We start from the raw sequence: 18,181 nt of genomic DNA on the forward strand, positions 1-18,181 counted from the left end.
GAGTTTTGGTAGTCTTTACCTAACCTCCCTCTCTTCCCTGTCTTACTATTCCCATTTTCTCATAATCACTATTCTAAATTAAGACAGACATTTCTTAAACTTCTACATGTAGAGAAAACTTGTGGTATTTGTCTTTCTCTGGCTTATTTTGTTTAACATAATGACCTCTAGTTTCCTCTGTTTTGCTGCAAATGTCAGGACTTCATTATTTCATATGGCCAAATAACATTTTATTTGGTATAATATATTTTATGTTCATTTTTCCACTGACAGACACCTAGGTTGATTCCATATCTTGGCTAAAGTGATCAGTGCTATAACGAACATGGTAGTGCACATATTTGTTACGCTGGTTTCTTTTCCTCCACATATATACCCAGAAGTGGTATGACATGATAGGTCTGTTTGTAGCTTTAAAACAAACTGTTTACTTGTTTTCCATAATGGCTCTACTATGGATACCCATCAACAGCGACAAAGGGTTCCCTTTCTCTACATCTGTGTCAGAATTTATCTTTTCTCTTTTTGGTAATAGTGATTTTAACTGGAATGAGACAATATCGCATGGTTTTGACTTGCCTTTTTCTGATGGCTAGTGATATCGAACATTTTTTTTTCATGTGTTTGCTGGCCATTTGTATTCTTTTGAGAAATGTCTATTGATATCTGTTATCCATTACTTAATTGGTTTATTGTTTGTATTATTTATATATTCTGGCTATTGTTCCTTTGATGAAGAGTTTGCAAATATGTTCTGTTATTTTGTTGGTTTCTTTTCACTCTGTTGATTATTTTCTTTGCTATCTGGAAGCTTCTTAATTTGATAAAATCCCATTTGTCTATTTTGGCTTTTGTTGATTGTGCTTTGGGGTTTTATAAAAACAATCATTGCCAATTTTGAGGTCATAAAGTATTTTACATATGTTTTGCTATATCAGTTTCACAGCTTCAGGTCTTATGTTTATGTCCTCGATCCATTTTGAGTTTTTTGTTTTGTTTTGTTTTGTTTTTCTTTGCATAAGGGGAGAGGCAGGGAATAAGTTTCTGCCCCCAATATCTGTATATATAGTTTTCTTAGCACCATTTATTTATTTGTTAAAGATTTAGTTTATTTATTTATTTGAAAGGCAGAGTTACAGAGAGGGAGAGACAGAGAGAGCTCATCCATCTGCTGGTTCACTCTCCTAATGGTCTCAATGGCTACAGCTGGGTGAGACCAATGCCAGGAGCTTCATCTGGATCTTCCACTTGGCTGCAGGGGCCCAAGCACTTAGGCCATTTTCCACTGCTTTCCCAGGCAGATCAGCAGAAAGCTGGATCAGAAGTGGAGCAACTGGGACTTGAACTGGCACCCATATGGGATGCAGGCATCATAGAGTGTGGCGTAACTGGCTAGGCCAGCCCTTCCATTTCCATTTTTCAAAGAATTTTTAAATTTTCTTTGATTTCTCCAATATCTCATTTTTCATTCAGAAGCATGTTGTTCATTCTCCATGTATTTATATAATTTCTAGAACTTCTTTTGTTGTTGTTACTTTGTTCCATTATGGTCAGAAAAGATAGATGAGTTTGATTTTTTAAACTGTTGAGACTTGTTTGTGGTTTATAAATGATGAATCCTAGAGAATATTCCATGAGCTGATGAAAAGAATATATATGCTGCTGCTGTTGCATGGAATATTCTGTATAAATTGCTTGGTCCATTTGGTCCACAGCATAGTTTAATGATCACATTTCTTTGCTGAACTTTTGTCTGGATGATTTAGCCATTAATAAAAGTAAGGTGTGGAGATCCCCCAGTATTATTGTGTTCATGTTATCTCTCCCTTTAGCTCTAATGTTTGTTTTATAAAATTGGGTATTCAGGTATTGGGTGTATTTAGATTTAATATAATTACTCCTGCTATCTTTTAGTTTTGGTTGAATAAAATAATTTTTCAATTTTTTTTTTGACAGGCAGAGTGGATAGTGAGAGAGAGAGACAGAGAGAAAGGTCTTCCTTTTTGCCATTGGTTCACCCTCCAATGGCCGCTGCGGCTGGCGCATCTCGCTGATCCGAAGCCAGGAGCCAGATGCTTCTCCAGGTCTCCCATGCGGGTACAGGGCCCAAGCACTTGGGCCATCCTCCACTGCCTTCCTGGGCCACAGCAGAGAGCTGGCCTGGAAGAGGGGCAACCGGGATAGAATCTGGTGCCCCAACCGGGACTAGAACCCAGTGTGCCGGCACCACAAGGTGGAGGATTAGCCTGTTAAACCACAGCCTCAATTCTTTTTTAATCTAATTACTTTATTTTTTAAGGAATACAAATTTTATAAGTACAACTTTAGGAATATAGTTATTCTTCCCACCATACCTGCCCTCCCACCCACACTCTAATCCCTCCACTTCCTCCCTCTCCCCTTGCCAGACTATTCTCCATTAAGATTCATTTTCAATTAACTTTGTACACAGAAGTCCAAGTCTATACTAAGTAAAGATTTCAACAATTTTCACCCCCCCCCACACACACATTCACACACAAACTAGGAACAAGTTTTACAGTTAACTCTCAATACAACTTATTGAGGACAAAGGTCCTGCATGGGGAGTTAGTGCACAATTAGTGTTAACAATTAACACTATTATGTATAATGTCAATGACCACCCGAGGCTCTTGACATGAGCTGCTTAAGCTATGGAAGCCTTTTGAATCCACAAACTCCATCAGTGTTTAGACAAGGCCATATGCAAAGTGGAAGTTCTCTCCTCCCTCTTGAGAAAAGTACATCCTTCTTTGATGGCCACTTCTTTCCACTGGAGTCTCACTCACAGAGATCCTTCATGTAGGACACATTGTCTTGGCTTTCGATGCCTGAAATGCTCTCACAGACTTTTCAGCCAAACCAAGAAGCCTTAAGGGCTGATTCTGAGGTCAGAGTGCTACTTAAAGCAATTGTCATTCTATGAGTCGGCTGTGTGGACTGCTTCCCATGTTGGAACATTCTCTCCTTTTTAATTCTATTATTATTATCAGACACTTGCTTTTACTTATATGATCACTTTAACACTTAATTCTATCTATATAAGATGGCATTTTTACCACTCAGCTTAATGGGATTTGGGGTCTTTCACTTTGTGTGTGTGTGAGAGAGAGAGAGAACTGATGACGAGTTTCTTGTAGGTAGTGTGTCACTGGGTCTTGTTTTTTCATTCATTAAACCAGTCTATATTTTTTAATTGGGGTATTTAGTCCATTTACATTCAAGGCTATTATTGATAAGTCATAATTTGCATCTAAAATTATTTTGTTCACTTTAAATATCCTTTGTTCTTTTTCTAGTTGGTTTTATTCTTTTACATATTTTTTTTAGTCTTACCTTCTTCTGCATCTGGATGTAGGAATCCCTGAAGAATTTTTTGTGAGGCCAGTCTGGTAGTGATGAATTCCACAAGTTTTTGTTTCTTTCAGTTGGAAAATCTTCACATCCTCATTTATGAAGGATAATCTGAAGGTATATAATTATTGACAGGCAGTTTTTTTTTCTTCCAGAAGATGTAATATACACTTGCATTCCCTCTTGACCTCTAAGATTATTGCTGAAAATTTTGCTGACAGTATAATGACAGCTTCTTTAAAGGTGACTTGGTCCTTTGCTCTTTAAGATTTTAGAATTCTCTCTTCATCTCGCATTTTTGACATGATATGTCACACTGAGGATCTTTTCATATCATGTCTATTAGGCTTCCTGTGGGCTTCCTGTACTTTCCTTTTTTCATATCTTTCCCAAGATTTGGAAAATTGTTGGCTATTATATCATTAACTATATTTTTCTATGGTATTATTCCTTTCTTCTTCCTTAGGAATTCCCAATATTTTAATTTTTTTTATTTAATATTGCCTCAAAGGTCTCAGAGACTGCCTTTACTATGTTTTTTCTTCATTTTTTTGCTCTAAAGTATTTAAAAAGACCCGTCTTCAAGTTCAAATATTTTCTGCTTGATCTAGCTTGTTGTGGAGACTTTCAACTATATTTTCTATTTGACTTATTGAGTTCTTAAGTCCCAATTTTTCCTTTTGGTTCTTTTTAAAGATCTCTCTTTGCTGACTTTCTATTTAGTACCAAGCACTGATTTCCTAATTTCAGTAAACTAGCTGTATTCTTTTATAATTCTTTGAATGTCCTTATAATAATCCTTTTGCATGTTTTATCATTTTTTCAATCTGTTTTACTTTGGAATCAGATATGAAGGCATGATAATGTTCTTTTGGAGCCATCACCTTGTCTTGATTTTTCATCCTTGTGCTGTTACTTTGATATTTGATGTCTGACAGATTAGTTGAATATATTATTTCTGAAAAGGGTGGCTTTAGTAGTCTGAAGGCTTTTTCTTGAAGATATGTCTTTGAGTGTTACTTTGATAGGCCACATTGGCTTTAGTTCCTGTTGGACACTATAATGTAGTCTCCCTGTATCTCTGTCACTGTCATCAATGGCAGTGGCAACAGGGGAATTGGGGGGCATCACTTCCAGCATGGGTCCTGGTGGCAGAGGGATGCATTGTGGCTGTTCTGGCCCAAAGTCTAGTAGGTATTTCCTGCTGTTGTGGCAACCAAAGTGTAGGTTTGAGCAGGAATGACACTCTGGCCCGATGAGAGAAACAAATGATTCTCTATGCCAGGGTGCAACTGACCTGAGGAGAAAGAGGGAGCAGGGGAAATGGGCCCTAAGTTTACAGAGGCAAAAGCCCCTACTCCTAAAGTGTAAGGACAGAATAAACCCAACTGTTCTGGACCCACTGTCCACTACGATGTAGAGCATTGTTTGGGCTAAAGAATTGGGGTCACAGTTGCACCGCTGGACTGAGTTGGGTTTGTGAGGTTAAAGTTCTTTTAGCTTGTGTGATGTCTGTGGATCACTAGTATAGAGATATGCAGGGGCTTCTTTCCCGTACGGCTGTATGAATTCCAAAAGCAATTAATAATAACTCTGTCCTTTGTTCTAGACCCTGTCTAGCACACTTGGGCCTCATTCCTTTGTAATCATAACCTCTACCACCAATGGCTCTACTCCCAACCTGTGTGTACTGATGGTCCTCTTCCCCACTTAATGCTGTATAATTGTTCAAACCTGGTAAATGCCACTCTTAGGATCCTTGGTTACTATCCTCACTCTGTCTTTTATGACCTTGTCTAAATATGATCAGAGTCGGCAAACTTGGAAGGCTTCCATAGCCTTGGCAACTCATGACGACAGCCTAGGGTGGTTACTGGCACCATAAACTAGAGTGTCAATTTGTTGGGTCAACAACAGGAGCCACTGTGCACTTGCTCCTCATGTGGGATCTCTGTCCTTAATGTGCTGTACATTTTGATTTAATGCTATAACTAGTACTCCAACAGTATGTTTCACTTTGTGTTTCTATGTGGGTGCAAACTGTTGAAATCTTTATACTAAATTGATCTTCTGTATATAAAGAGAATTGAAAATGAATCTTGATGCAAATGGAAGGGGAGAGGGAGCGGGAGAGGGGAGGGTTGCGGGTGGGAGGGAAGTTATGGGAGGGGGAAGCCATTGTAATCCATAAGCTGTACACTGGAAATTTATATTCATTAAATAAAAGTTAAAAAAAAAAGAAAAGAAAATTACATCACACTGTCACAGCCTGTCTGGGTATTGTGAGGGAGACAGTGTGAGTTCCTTTTCTAAAGCAGTTACTATGTGTACTCCAAGTAGGTCCACTTAGTTAGTACTCAAAGTCTGTTATCACTGTAGATCCCTCCTAAAGCTGAGTACTGACATTCATTCCACAGGTGGAGTCTACTGGAGTCTTTCCACCCACCCTTTCCCCTGCAGTGGGCATTTCCCTACTTGGAAGCCAGGATTAGAGTTGCCTGTGTGCTTTGATCCTCTCATCACACTGCCATGCCAAACTTCTTAGTGTTATAGGGTACCCTTCTCTTCCTTGCTCTGTTCCGAAGTTCTTCCTTGAGCACTCACCTTAAAATGTAGTTATTTACTTGTTACTTCAGTTCTTTGAGAAGCAGGAATTGAACATGGAGAACTTCAATTTGATCATTGTGGCAGGTCCTATCAAATCTCTTCAGGTAGTATTAGCTCATTAATTTTTAATACCTGTTTCACAACATTTTCAATTTTTAATACTCCTTCTCTTTCTCTCTTTTAAACAAACCCAAACCATGATCAATTTCTATATGTGTCTGTGTGGGTACAAACTGTTGAAATCTTTACTTAGTATAGAGTTGATCTTATGTATATAAATATAATTAAAATGAATCTTAATTAAGAATGGGATGGGAGAGGGAATAGGAAGTGGGATGTTTGGGGGGTAGGAGGGCAGGTATAGGGGAAAGAATTGCTATATTTCAAAAGCTGTGCCTATGAAATTTATATTTAATAAATAAAAGTTTTCAGAAATTAAATAAATTGGATACTACTTATCCAATTCTAGGTAAAATTATTATATTAGGTGATATTTTTTCTTGTAATAGAATTTTACTATAAATATCTCTTCTGTGGAGCAAGAGAAAGTTAGCTATTCTTTTTGATCTTCCTCAGGGTTTCATATTCTCAAAATTTTTATCAGCAAAACTGTGAGTGATTCATCACCCTTTACAAGATACCAGTTTTAAAGGCATGAGCACCCAATTCTTGTCCTTTTCATTCAAGCATAAATGGAAACATAGGCAGGAGTCAGAAATGTTAATATTAAATTTTCCAAAGGAATTTTTATAATTACAATTCATCATGTTTATTCAGAATTGAGTCTCCTGAAGCAGTAACAGTTCCTTAACTCATCATTGTTTTGTCTTAATAAGACTCTGTTATGTTCCTAGCTGTGCCATCCTGGCAGTGAAATTAAGAACATTGATGCTTACTCATTTCTGGACCTACAACATCTAGTACAAACATATACATATAAGACTAGACTTGAAATTTCACATAAAAATGGAGTAATTTTTTTTCTAGATTGTACTTAAGGTACACAAATTTCATGTATTACATATATACAGATTTAGGAACACAGTGATACTTCCCACCCTACCCTTCCTCCCACCCATGCTCCCACCTTTTTTCCTCCTTCCTTTACTATTCCCATGCTTAATTTTTACAAAGCTCTATTTTCAGCTAAATTTATACTCATAAGATTAATCTAAGTTCTCAGTAAAGAGTTCTAAGCACCTAAGTAAGGAGTTCAACAAATAGTATGAAGAAAAAAGAACAAAATACTGTTTCTCAGCACTAGAGACAAGAGCTTTAAATGATCATCAAATCTCAAAATGTCAATTTCTCTCCAATACATTACATTTTGGGTACTCTGATAGTTACCACAGATCAAGCAGAACATATGGTATCTGTCTTTTTGGAACTGACTTATTTCAGTAAGTATAATGGTTTCCAGCTGCATCCATTTTGTTGCAAATGACAGGGTTTCTTTTTTACCACTTGAGTAATATTCCACAGTGTATATGTACCATAATTTCTTTATCAAGTCATCAGTTGATGGACATTTGGCTTGATTCCATATCTTATCTATTGTGAATTGAGCTGCAATGAACATGGGGGTACAGATAACTCTTTCATATGCTAATTTCATTGCCCTTGGGTAAATTCCCAGGAGTGGGATTGCTGAGTAATATGGTAGATCTATTTTCTGATTGCTGAGGTTTCTCCATACTGATTCCACAATGGCTGCACATTTTACATCCTCACCAACAATGTTATTAAGCAACATTTTCCTCCAGATAGTCACCAGCATTTCATGTTTATTAATTTCTGTTTGACAGGGGTGAGGTGGAACCTCAATGTGGTTTCGATTTGCATTTCCTTGATGGCTAGTGATCTTGAGCAGTTTTTCACATCTGTTGACCATTTGAATGTCCTGTTTTGAAAAATTCCTGTTCAAATCCTTTGCCTATTTCTTAACTGGATTGTTAGTTTTGTTGTTATTGTGTTTTTGAGCTCCTTATAGATTCTGGATATTAATTGTTAATGAGTTTCATAGTTCACAAATATTTTCTCCCATTCTTAAGTTGCCTCTTCCCTTTGCCGAGTGTTTCTTTGCAGTGCAGAAGCTTATTAGCTTGATATAATACCATTTGTCAATTTTGGCTTTGATTGCCTGTGCTTCTGGGGTCCTTTCCAAGAAGTCTTTGCTCATGACAATGTCTTGCAAAGTTTCTCCAATGTTCCCTAGTAATTTGAAGGTATTGGATCATAGATTTAGGCACTTGATCCATTTTTAGTAGATTTTTGTGTAAGATGAAATGTAGGGCTCTTGTTTAATACTTTTGCCTGTGGGGATCCAGTTTTCCCAACCCCATTTGTTGAAGAGATTGTCCTTAAAAATGGCATAATTAATTCTGCTCACCATGATGGGTATCAATGAGGTTGTTATGGAATAGGTACTTAAGGAAGTTGCCTAAGGGGCAAAATTTTAAAAGATGAGTGGGAGACTCCAGAAGAACATGGGCACTCCCGGTAAAAAGAACAGTATTTGCAAAAGCAAAAAGGGTAAACTTGCCTGGATTTGTGGAAGTACAATGTGGTTGAGATTGAAACTAGAGGATCAAGAAATGAACTTGGGGGAGGAGGCAGAAACAGATGAAAATTCTTCTACACTTACCGAAGCAGATTAAACTGACCAGGGAGGGGGTGGTAGCCAGTGTTTTGGCATAGTGGGTTAAGCTGGCATACCATACAGGTGCTGGTTTCTGTCTCAGCTGTTCCACTTCTGATCCAACTCCCTGCTAACAGACTGGGAAAAGCAGTGGAAGATGGCCCAAGTGCTTGGGCTCTTGCTATCCATGTGGGAAACCCAAAAGAAGCTCCTGGCTCCTGGGTTTGGCCTGGCCCAGCCCTGGATGTTGCAGCCATTTGTGGAGTGAACCAGTGGATGGAAGATCTTCCTCTTTCTCTATCTTTCCCTCTCTGTAACTCCACCATTCAAATAAATAATTTTTAAAAAGAAGAAGAAACTGAGTCCTAGAGGTAGAGGTAAGGAATTAAAAATTTGCATTTTAGGAGTTTTGCTTTGGCATCACTCTTCAGTAGTGGATAGGAAAGAAGGCAAGTCTAGAGCCAGGGAGACTAACCCATGCAAGTCCATAGAGGTCAGCCTGCAAAACTACAAACTGGAAGGACAAGATAGAACAGGATCTGCAGAGCCCCTCGTCTAAAAGACCCTATTCTAAAGGGGGATTAGGTGCACATACTTCGGAAATTGATTTCCTATGTGAAAGAAAAGAGAATTTATCTAGATATAAGTGGTTGAGACTATAAAATAACAGTGACTACTAGGGAATAGGTGGAGTACCAGAAGAGTTCTGGGGAACAGCATCCTTTGAGGGGCCAACAGAAGAACATTAAGTTAGAAGGGTTAGTAACAGGTAGCCACATTTCTGAGTGCTTGCCATCAGATACTAGGAGTTAAGACCCACGCGTATCACCTTGCTACTTGGCCCAGGCTTAGCCCACCTAGCATGCCTAAACTAACATAGGTGGAAAACTTACAGTAAAACTTTTAAGAACTTCACAGTACAAACACCTGATTGCTTTTCAAATAGGCATTTCTAGGGATACCAATATTAAAGACTCTATTCCCTGCTAACTGTAACTTAGAATAATTCATCTGGCAACTTAATCTTCATTGCTATTTTGTCTTCTGTTGTTACGTGGTCATAGTAAAATGAAACATGAGCAGCTTTAACTCACATGTCAGCTTGTCAACATTTCTTCCCTACCAAATCAAGACTTCACAGTTACTTGGTCCAGAGAAGAAGGTGGCACTTCCTCTGTCCTGGCTTGCCCTCTGAGCTTCTCACAACTATCAGTGAACCCTGATTTTCATGGAACAAAATGCTGGTAAACCACAATGATTTTCTATGACCTTGACAGATATTAGTCTTTCAGACAGTGGAGAACATTTATACAGTATTTCTTCAAACAAATATACTTTACTCATTGCCCACACACTGCATATAGGTAAGTAGCAGTTGGGTTTAGGTAATGAGTTTTGGCTATAGCAATAGGGGTTTTTGACTATCAAATAGGGAAATTAGATTGGCTTTTAAGAAATACTTTCTATTACAACTTGTCAAAATTTCATCTACAGAGATCCTTCTGTTCATGAGAGGAGACGGCCTTCCTTCTTCCAACTATATAAAAATTCTGTATTGAAAAAATTACTCCAGTGGCGCTGCGGCTCACTAGGCTAATCCTCCGCCTTGCAGCGCCGGCACACCGGGTTCAAGTCCTGGTCGGGGCGCCGGATTCTGTCCCGGTTGCCCCTCTTCCAGGCCAGCTCTCTGCTGTGGCCAGGGAGTGCAGTGGAGGATGGCCCAAGTGCTTGGGCCTTGCACCCCATGGGAGACCAGGATAAGCACCTGACTCCTGCCATCGGATCAGCACAGTGCGCCGGCCGCAGCGCACCAGCTGCGGTGGCCATTGGAGGGTGAACCAATGGCAAAAAGGAAGACCTTTCTCTCTGTCTCTCTCTCTCACTGTCCACTCTGCCTGTAAAAAAAAAAAAAAAAAGAAAAAAGAAAAAATTACTCCAAGATTTCCTCTTCCAGGTTTCAACATTTCCAGAATAAAGAAATTATGTACATGTTGGTGACTGTGTACTGGGATCTCCAGCTCCTGCTATGCATACCATTTACTTTAAAGCTTAGGCATGGGAGTTGATGCAGTAGCACAATAGGAAGTAAGAACTGGGGACTCTACTAATTGCTTGAGAAACAATGCATTGTCTGAGGATGGTGGAAATAGTTGTCATAGGATATTTGAAGCACTAAGATTATACCTCTAATGATAGTTAATTGCTAAAATGTATTTTAAAAATATTCCTAGTCCATTAAGTAGAGTGTCATGGAATATCTTATTACCATGAAGTTGCCTTTCTTTGTGAGCTGCTTGGTCCCCTCTACCCTTACCAACTTGACATCATGAGGACCATAGCAGTCCTCTTTCTAACCTTCAGTAAATGTATTTGAGTCAGTGGAACATATGCTTAACACATTTTTTTCTATTATTCTAGTTGTGCAAGTTAGGAAGAATGACAAATTTGGAGGTTTGGTGATTCTATGTAGTAAAATTTAGAAAGCTCAGAGTTGTGCTTAGGTTATGTGGTCTTCAAATAGATGGAAGCTTTTAGAGATGGAGTTAACCTCCCTTTATAGAGCTGCCACTTTAGGAATGCAGAATGAGCAGTTGGGAATGCATCTGAAGTTCCTATTTTTCTATATAATAAGGATGTCAGTTTATGTAAAATATAGTTAAGCCTGCATTCTATTTTTAAAACTGTTGCCTCATATCGGATTCATTTTGGAGTGTAGAAAAGAAAAGTTCTAAAGAGTATGTGTGGCCCATCGTCCTAATCAGAGATCCAATTTTCAGTTCACATAAAGCAAAGTATCAGGACCATTCTGTGTCTCACAAAGAAAAGGGATTTTCAGAGCCTCTTATTTCCAAGTAAACCCTAGCCAGTTAGAACTAGGGGAAGATCTTCGTATAACTGTTTCAGAAAAAGGCCTGTGGCAGGTACCACTCCAGTAAAGGAAAATGACAAGCAGTCCTGGTGCCTCATTCATTATCCTTTTGAAGAAACTTGGTTTTCTGTTCTGAATTTCAAATTTATACTTCTAGTCTGTCTGGGAGATGCTATAATGTTAGAAAATGTGGCCCAGCTACGGGAGACTTACTATTCCTAGAGTCTAGATTTGCTTATTAAAGGCTGCACTGAACTGAATGGAATTAAATAATTCTTGCTAATTTTGCTGCTGAATCAATACTGACCTTGGCAAATCTCTTTACAAATAGGGTAACTGAAGGTCACAGATAAAATGAGAAGCAGTAATACTGTTCAGTATTTTCTTCAGGAGTAAAAAACAGTACATATAAAAACTGTAGAAAATCACCTTAATATTTCTACATATTCTCTTCTCCCCATGGGTATAGAATAGCAGAATGAAGCATATAAATGAAGACACTCATGTTTTGTTGGTTATAAACATTGTTTTTTTTTAAGTAATAAGAGTATGCTCACAGGCCTGTGCTGTGGTACAGCTGGTTAAACTGCTGCCTGCAGCACCAGCATCCCATTTGGGCGCCTGGGTTGAGACTTGGCTGCTCCACTTGCAAAGCAGCTCCTGCTGATGTGCCTGGGAAAGCAGCAGCAGATGAGCCAAGTGCTTGTGCTCCTGCTACCCACATGGGAGACCCTGAAGAAGCTCCTGGCTTCGACCTGGCGCAGCCCTGGCCGTTGCAGCCATCTGGGGAATGAATCAGCACCTGGAAGATTTTCTCTCTGTAACTGCACCTTTTATTTTTTTTTTTAAAGAGAATGTTCATTAAAGTTGATGTCTGTTATTTAGTAGACCTACTCATTTTTAAGAATAGCCCATAGATATTCCTCACCGCTCCCCACTAAGTTGGCCTTTGTGCTCTAATATTTACTCCCTGCTCATTGTAGAACAATAATCACATGATTAGTGGGGATTTGACTTTGGTAACCTAAATTCTCCAAATTTCTATATCCCAGAAATCCTGTCTTCCTTTAATACTACTGACAATAATTCTAACTCTGACCAGGATGCTAGCTGGAAGCTTAGGCTCCTCTGTGTATTCCTGAGGGGCTCCAAGCACTCTTATCCCAGGGTCACCTATTACCTGCAGCTTTTCTCATCACTTCTGAACTTCTCATTCCTACTCCTCTAGGACACTTGGTTCCACAAGTAGGGAGTGAAGTGCATTCTTCCTTTATCTTCCAAGGAGAATGGTGGGCAGAGGCTAGATTGTAGTAATTATCACTTTGTAAAAATGTGTTAATTCCCTTATGACAATATAAAATAAAGTTAAAATGAGTAGTAGTAGTAGATTCGTTGTCTAATTTTTTTTTTGGACAGGCAGAGTTAGACAGTGAGAGAGAGACAGACAGAGAGAAAGGTCTTCCTTCCATTGGTTCACCCCCCAAAGTGGCCGCTACAGCTGGTGCATTGTGGCCAGCACGCTGTGCCGATCCAAAGCCAGGAGCCAGGTGCTTCCTCCTGGTCTCCCATGCGGGTGGAGGGCCCAAGGACCTGGGCCATCCTCCACTGCCTTCCCAGGCCACAGCAGAGAGCTGGACTGGAAGAGGAGCAACCGGGACAGAATCTGGTGCCCCAACCGGGACTAGAACCCGGGGTGCTGGTGCCGCAGGTGGAGGATCAGTCAAGTGAGCCGCGGCGCCAGCAGATTCATTGCCTTTTAAGCTGGCTCTCATCTCTCCCTTTTAGCCCCATACTGGTTAATATTATAGGAAATATAGGTTTCCCACAATGGAGACAATGAGACTGGCAATGTGTATGCTCATAACGAACTCTCCTATCCAGACTGGAAACTTGACTTTTTTAGAAAGAATCTTTATTATGTAAACTTTGCTTCCTGCCTTGCATACAGAAATAATCACTTTTTAAAATATTGAATATATTCTACCTTCAACCCGTCTCCTCAAGCCTTTTTGTTTCTTATTTAGCAATTTTTTTCTTCCAATTCACAGTCTTTGTTTCTCTATTTAGAATCAAGTCAAGGAACATATTCCTGGAAAACGTATGTTCCAGTTTTGGTGCCTTTCTTGATTTTGGTAGTAATATTTTGCTATATACAAAGAAGAGGCATCCTTTTCAGCCCCGTAATATGGGAAATCTGGGCTAAAGCCCTAGGTGTTCCATATTCTGTTTATTAAAGATGACATAGAAAAACATACCTGTACTGCAACTGGGCATGTAAGCAGGTCTGAATGTTCTGAGGAGTCATTTGTAAACTTAACAAAAATCCTTTTAAATTCCCTTACATTGGCACCTAATAACTGTGCTTCTCAGAATTTATCCTAAGTGATCAGAGATACACTAAGATGTACAAGCACATTTAATGCAACACACTCTTTATTTCTAGTATTTCTACTGTTTTCATTAAATAGGGGAACTTATTAAATTAATGGAAAGTTACATATTCTTTCTTTACAAAAAGAAAAGTTTTAATTTGGCATGAAAATGGTAACTAGGAAGCTCCATTGACTTGCATGGGAAAACAGCTGGAAAAGAAATAAGCCAAAGATTTAGAGTGCTCTTTGGAGTGATTGCACTGTGGGTTCCCCCACGCTCATACCTCACCAGATACTTTAAGTTCCTGGGCTCTGTAGTCTCTTGCTCTGAACTTAGCCTACAGCTGGTGATGCTCAAAAATGTAGAGTCCTTATGGGTCATTTTGTTTCTTTCTAAATTGAAGCAATCTAAATTTTTGAAATAAACTTGTGCTATTTATAGAAATGTAAAATAATACCTTGAGATGCTATTTTTATGAGACTTAAAATATTTTGCTTGCATGAACAGAATTTGAGCTGCAAAGGATCTTGGTAATGCTTAGATATAATTTATTGCCATATTTTGTAGATAAGGAAACAGGATTACAGGAAATTTGCTCAACTAGAAGTAGTCGTGTGAAACAGATAAGTGTGCCCCATCTAAAACTACCCAACTTAGCAGTGGCAGAGGCAGGCCTATGCCTTTGGAAGTTCTCCCTCATTCCATCATCATGCCCCACCTTCCAACTACCCCCATCCCTTATCCCCGCCAGGGAAGGCTCTGAGTGCCCTGAGAAGTAAAGCAAGATCCCATGTCCCTTTCATGTGATCTTCTGTTTGATATTGGTCTAATGCCTCCATTGCGGTTGCCAAGTGTTTAATTATAGCAGAAATCATTATTGAATATTCAGTTTTACGAGTGATAGTGAGCAAGAGCTTCACCGTGTCTAGCCCTGTGATCATTTGAGTTAATAGGCAGGCCAGTCTCCTTACTTGTTACCCCTGTCCCGTAGCCGGCCAGAAATGGTAAAGCTTATTCCCTAAAGGCAGTTCCTGACTTAATATAATGACACTTGTGATTAAGTTAGATTCAGATGATAAGAAGAGGGGGTGCCACATACAGCTTAAGAATGACAGTCTCATTTCTGTACTGCAAGTCTGCAGCAAACACATTTCAACTGGAATAACATGGTACACTCAAAATGATGCAAAAATGAACACACAAGACAGTGTATTCCCCATGAGCTAACATAACCTGATTCACTCGCAAACCCAAACTTGAAGTGACATGGCGAGGGAGAAGTCATATAAAATAAGCTGCATTGCAAGGACACTGACCCACAGTGGAGTCATGCAGGTAGACGAAGGTGACCTTACACTTACTTGATTATAATTTTACATGACTATGGTTCATATGTTATGCTTTTAATTCTCTTTTCAATTACTCCATTTTATAGTGTCCCTTAGTCTAGCATATATAGGAAATATATATATGAATATATATATATATTCATATATATATGAAAGATAGAGTTAGTGAGAGAGAAAAGTCTTCCTTCCATTGGTTCACCCCCCAAATGGCCGCTACAGCCGGAGCTATGCCGATCCAAAGCCAGGAGCCAGGTGCTGCTTCCTGGTCTCCCATGTGGGTACAGGGGCCCAAGGACTTGGGCCATCCTCTACTGCCCTCCCGGGCCACAGGAGAGAGCTGGACTGGAAGAGGAGCAACCGGGACTAGAACCCGGCGCCCATATGGGATGCCGGCGGCGCAGGCAGAGGATTAAACAAGTGATCCATGGCGCCGGCCCCAGGAAATATAGTTTAATAAGATCCAGAAGGAAACTGGAAACCTAATTTGATAAGTGATATTCCTTAACCACTGTTCTCAACCTGTCCTAGCTTATAATTTTCCATCATTAGCAGTTGGCAAGGACCAGCCAAGAACAACAATCCTAAAGCACTACCTACTGCCTTTCTCTACTTTTGCAACACCTGAATCAACCATAAGAACTTACTGTTGGTTTTGATGATGAGTTTCAACATTGGGTGCAATTTTTATGCTTTTTGAAGAAAGAAATGAGGAAGGGAATAAATTGGGTAATTCTAATATCATAACTATACTGATGCAGGACTAAGAGAGAACTTGAATATTTGAATAGAAAGTTTTTAAAAAATCTTTTCCTTCTCTGCTGACGAAGGGAATAGCAATGCTTACAATGGAGAAGAAAATACAATAAGACATATTTTCCATTATCAAGCCATTTTATAGTATAAAGATGCTGCTGCAAAAAGGTAATTGAAGTTAAATTAAGTTTGATTAATTTATAATATTTGTACATTTCAAAAGGATTCAGTGTAATATTTCAACACATGTATATTGTATAAACTAATGAAATCAGGCAAGTAGTCTTTCCATTCGCTTATATTTTCTTTTTGTTTGGAACCTACTAGCTCCTCTCTTCCAGTTCTTTATGTAGTATTTAATACATTAATGTGAACTAAGTCACCCCACCTTGCTATGGAAAACTGAAACTTCTGTGTTTTGATACCTGCTATGCAACCTCCCTCTATCCCACCTCCTAACCTCTGGTAATAACTATTCTAAGTTCACATGAACATTTTAAGCTTCTATCTACAAGAGAAATATGCAGTGTTTATCTTTCTTTGGCTGGCTTATTTCACTTAACAATGACCCCTAGTTCCAAACATTTTGCTGTAAATATCAGGATTTCATTCCTTTTCATGACTGAATATCACTTATTTTTAAAAGTTTCTAATCCCTCATCCATTGATGGGCATCTAGGTTGATTCTACATCTTGGCTATTGGGAATAGTGCTGTGATGAACGTGAAAGTAAAGCTATCTCTTTCATAGGCTGATTTCATTTCCTTGGGATACATACCCAGACATGGAATAGCAGGGTCACATGATAAATCATGTTTTAGTGTTCTTTGGAACTTCCATGTTGTTCTCCATAATAGCAGTAGTGCTTCTCATTCCATCAACAGTGTGAATAAGAGGTCCTATTTTTCCATATCCTTGGCAGGTTTTGTTACTTTTTGTTTCTTGAAAAAAGTAATTCTAATTGGAATGAGGTGTCTCATGTGGTTTTGAAATTGTGTTTCTCTGCTGGTTAGTGATTTTGAGCATTTTTTTATATATGTGTTTGCTAATTCCACTCTTGAGCAAGTCTATTCAGATTCTTTGCTAATTTCTTAACTGGATTGATTCTTTTTCCCAGCACCATTTGTTGAAGACACTGTCAACAAAGGTAACAAAAACATGCACTAAAGAAAGGACAATCAGGTGACTATGGATACATAGATTAATTGCTGGGATATCTATTAAGTTCCAATGCTATGTTCCTTTGTTTTATATCACTGCCATACTCTTTTGTTTAAAGTAGCTTTATAGTATATCTTGAGAACAAGCATTGTGATACCTCCATCTTTGTTCATTTTGTTCCACATTGCTTTGCTTATTTGTAGTCTTTTGTACTTCCATTACCAATTTTGTGATTTTCTTTCTGGTTTTGTGAAGAGTATCATTGATATTTTAATTGAGATTATATATGTTCAATTCATTTATTGGTTTCTTTCTTTTTGTTAGGTTTTTCTATACATATAATTATGTGATTTCCAAATTGGAATAATTTGAATTCCTCACTTTCTATTTGTATGCCTTTCAATTTCTTTCTCCTACCTATTTACTATGGCTAAAATTTCTAGTAGTATTTTGATTAAGAATGGTGGGAATGGACACCCTTGTCCATTTACAAATGTTAGAGGAAATGCTCTCAGCTTTTCTCTATTCAATGATGTTGACTGAAAGTTTTTTATAAATAACCATAATTATATGGACTTATTTTCCTTCTGTACCTAATTTGTTCAGGGTTTTCACCATGAATGGATGTTGAATCTTATTGAAGTTTTTTTTTTTTGAGTTACATAATGATAAGCACATTCTAATATAAACACATTTCCATTAATCCCCAAATGCTTCTCTTATTTACAGTAACTCCTTATTCACCATCAGCCACAGATAAGCATTATTCTAAACTCTATCTCCAGAGACCTGCCTTTTCTGGATATGTCATAAATGGAAACATGGTGTTACAATATGTGGGGATGGCTTCAGATTTCTTCTCTTTTTTACCTTTTGAGTTTAATTATTTTGTGTTCTGTCATTTCTTACATAATTTTGATTGCCAAATAGTATAGCAATATAAAAGATATACTATATACTGTTTTCCTTACATATCAGTATTTGGATTGCTTTCACATTTGGTTTCGTGAATATTGATGCAGTGAGCCTTTGTGTGCATGTGGACCTTATATTGTA

General features: G+C 38.4%; 1 protein-coding gene across 1 annotated transcript in view; it reads left to right on the plus strand.

The window, feature by feature from the left end:
• Positions 1-14,641, plus strand: part of HHLA2 (HHLA2 member of B7 family) — a 105,854-nt gene extending 91,213 nt beyond the window's left edge. Inside the window, 5 exon segments of the mRNA XM_062180772.1 lie at positions 8,310-8,379; positions 9,685-9,824; positions 9,827-9,880; positions 9,883-9,984; positions 14,430-14,641. Coding sequence (XP_062036756.1) covers positions 8,310-8,379; positions 9,685-9,824; positions 9,827-9,880; positions 9,883-9,984; positions 14,430-14,641 — 578 coding nt within the window.
• The last annotated feature ends 3,540 nt before the right edge of the window (positions 14,642-18,181 follow it).

This window comes from Lepus europaeus, chromosome 2 (genome assembly GCF_033115175.1).
Source record: "Lepus europaeus isolate LE1 chromosome 2, mLepTim1.pri, whole genome shotgun sequence".
Lineage (NCBI taxonomy): Eukaryota > Metazoa > Chordata > Mammalia > Lagomorpha > Leporidae > Lepus > Lepus europaeus.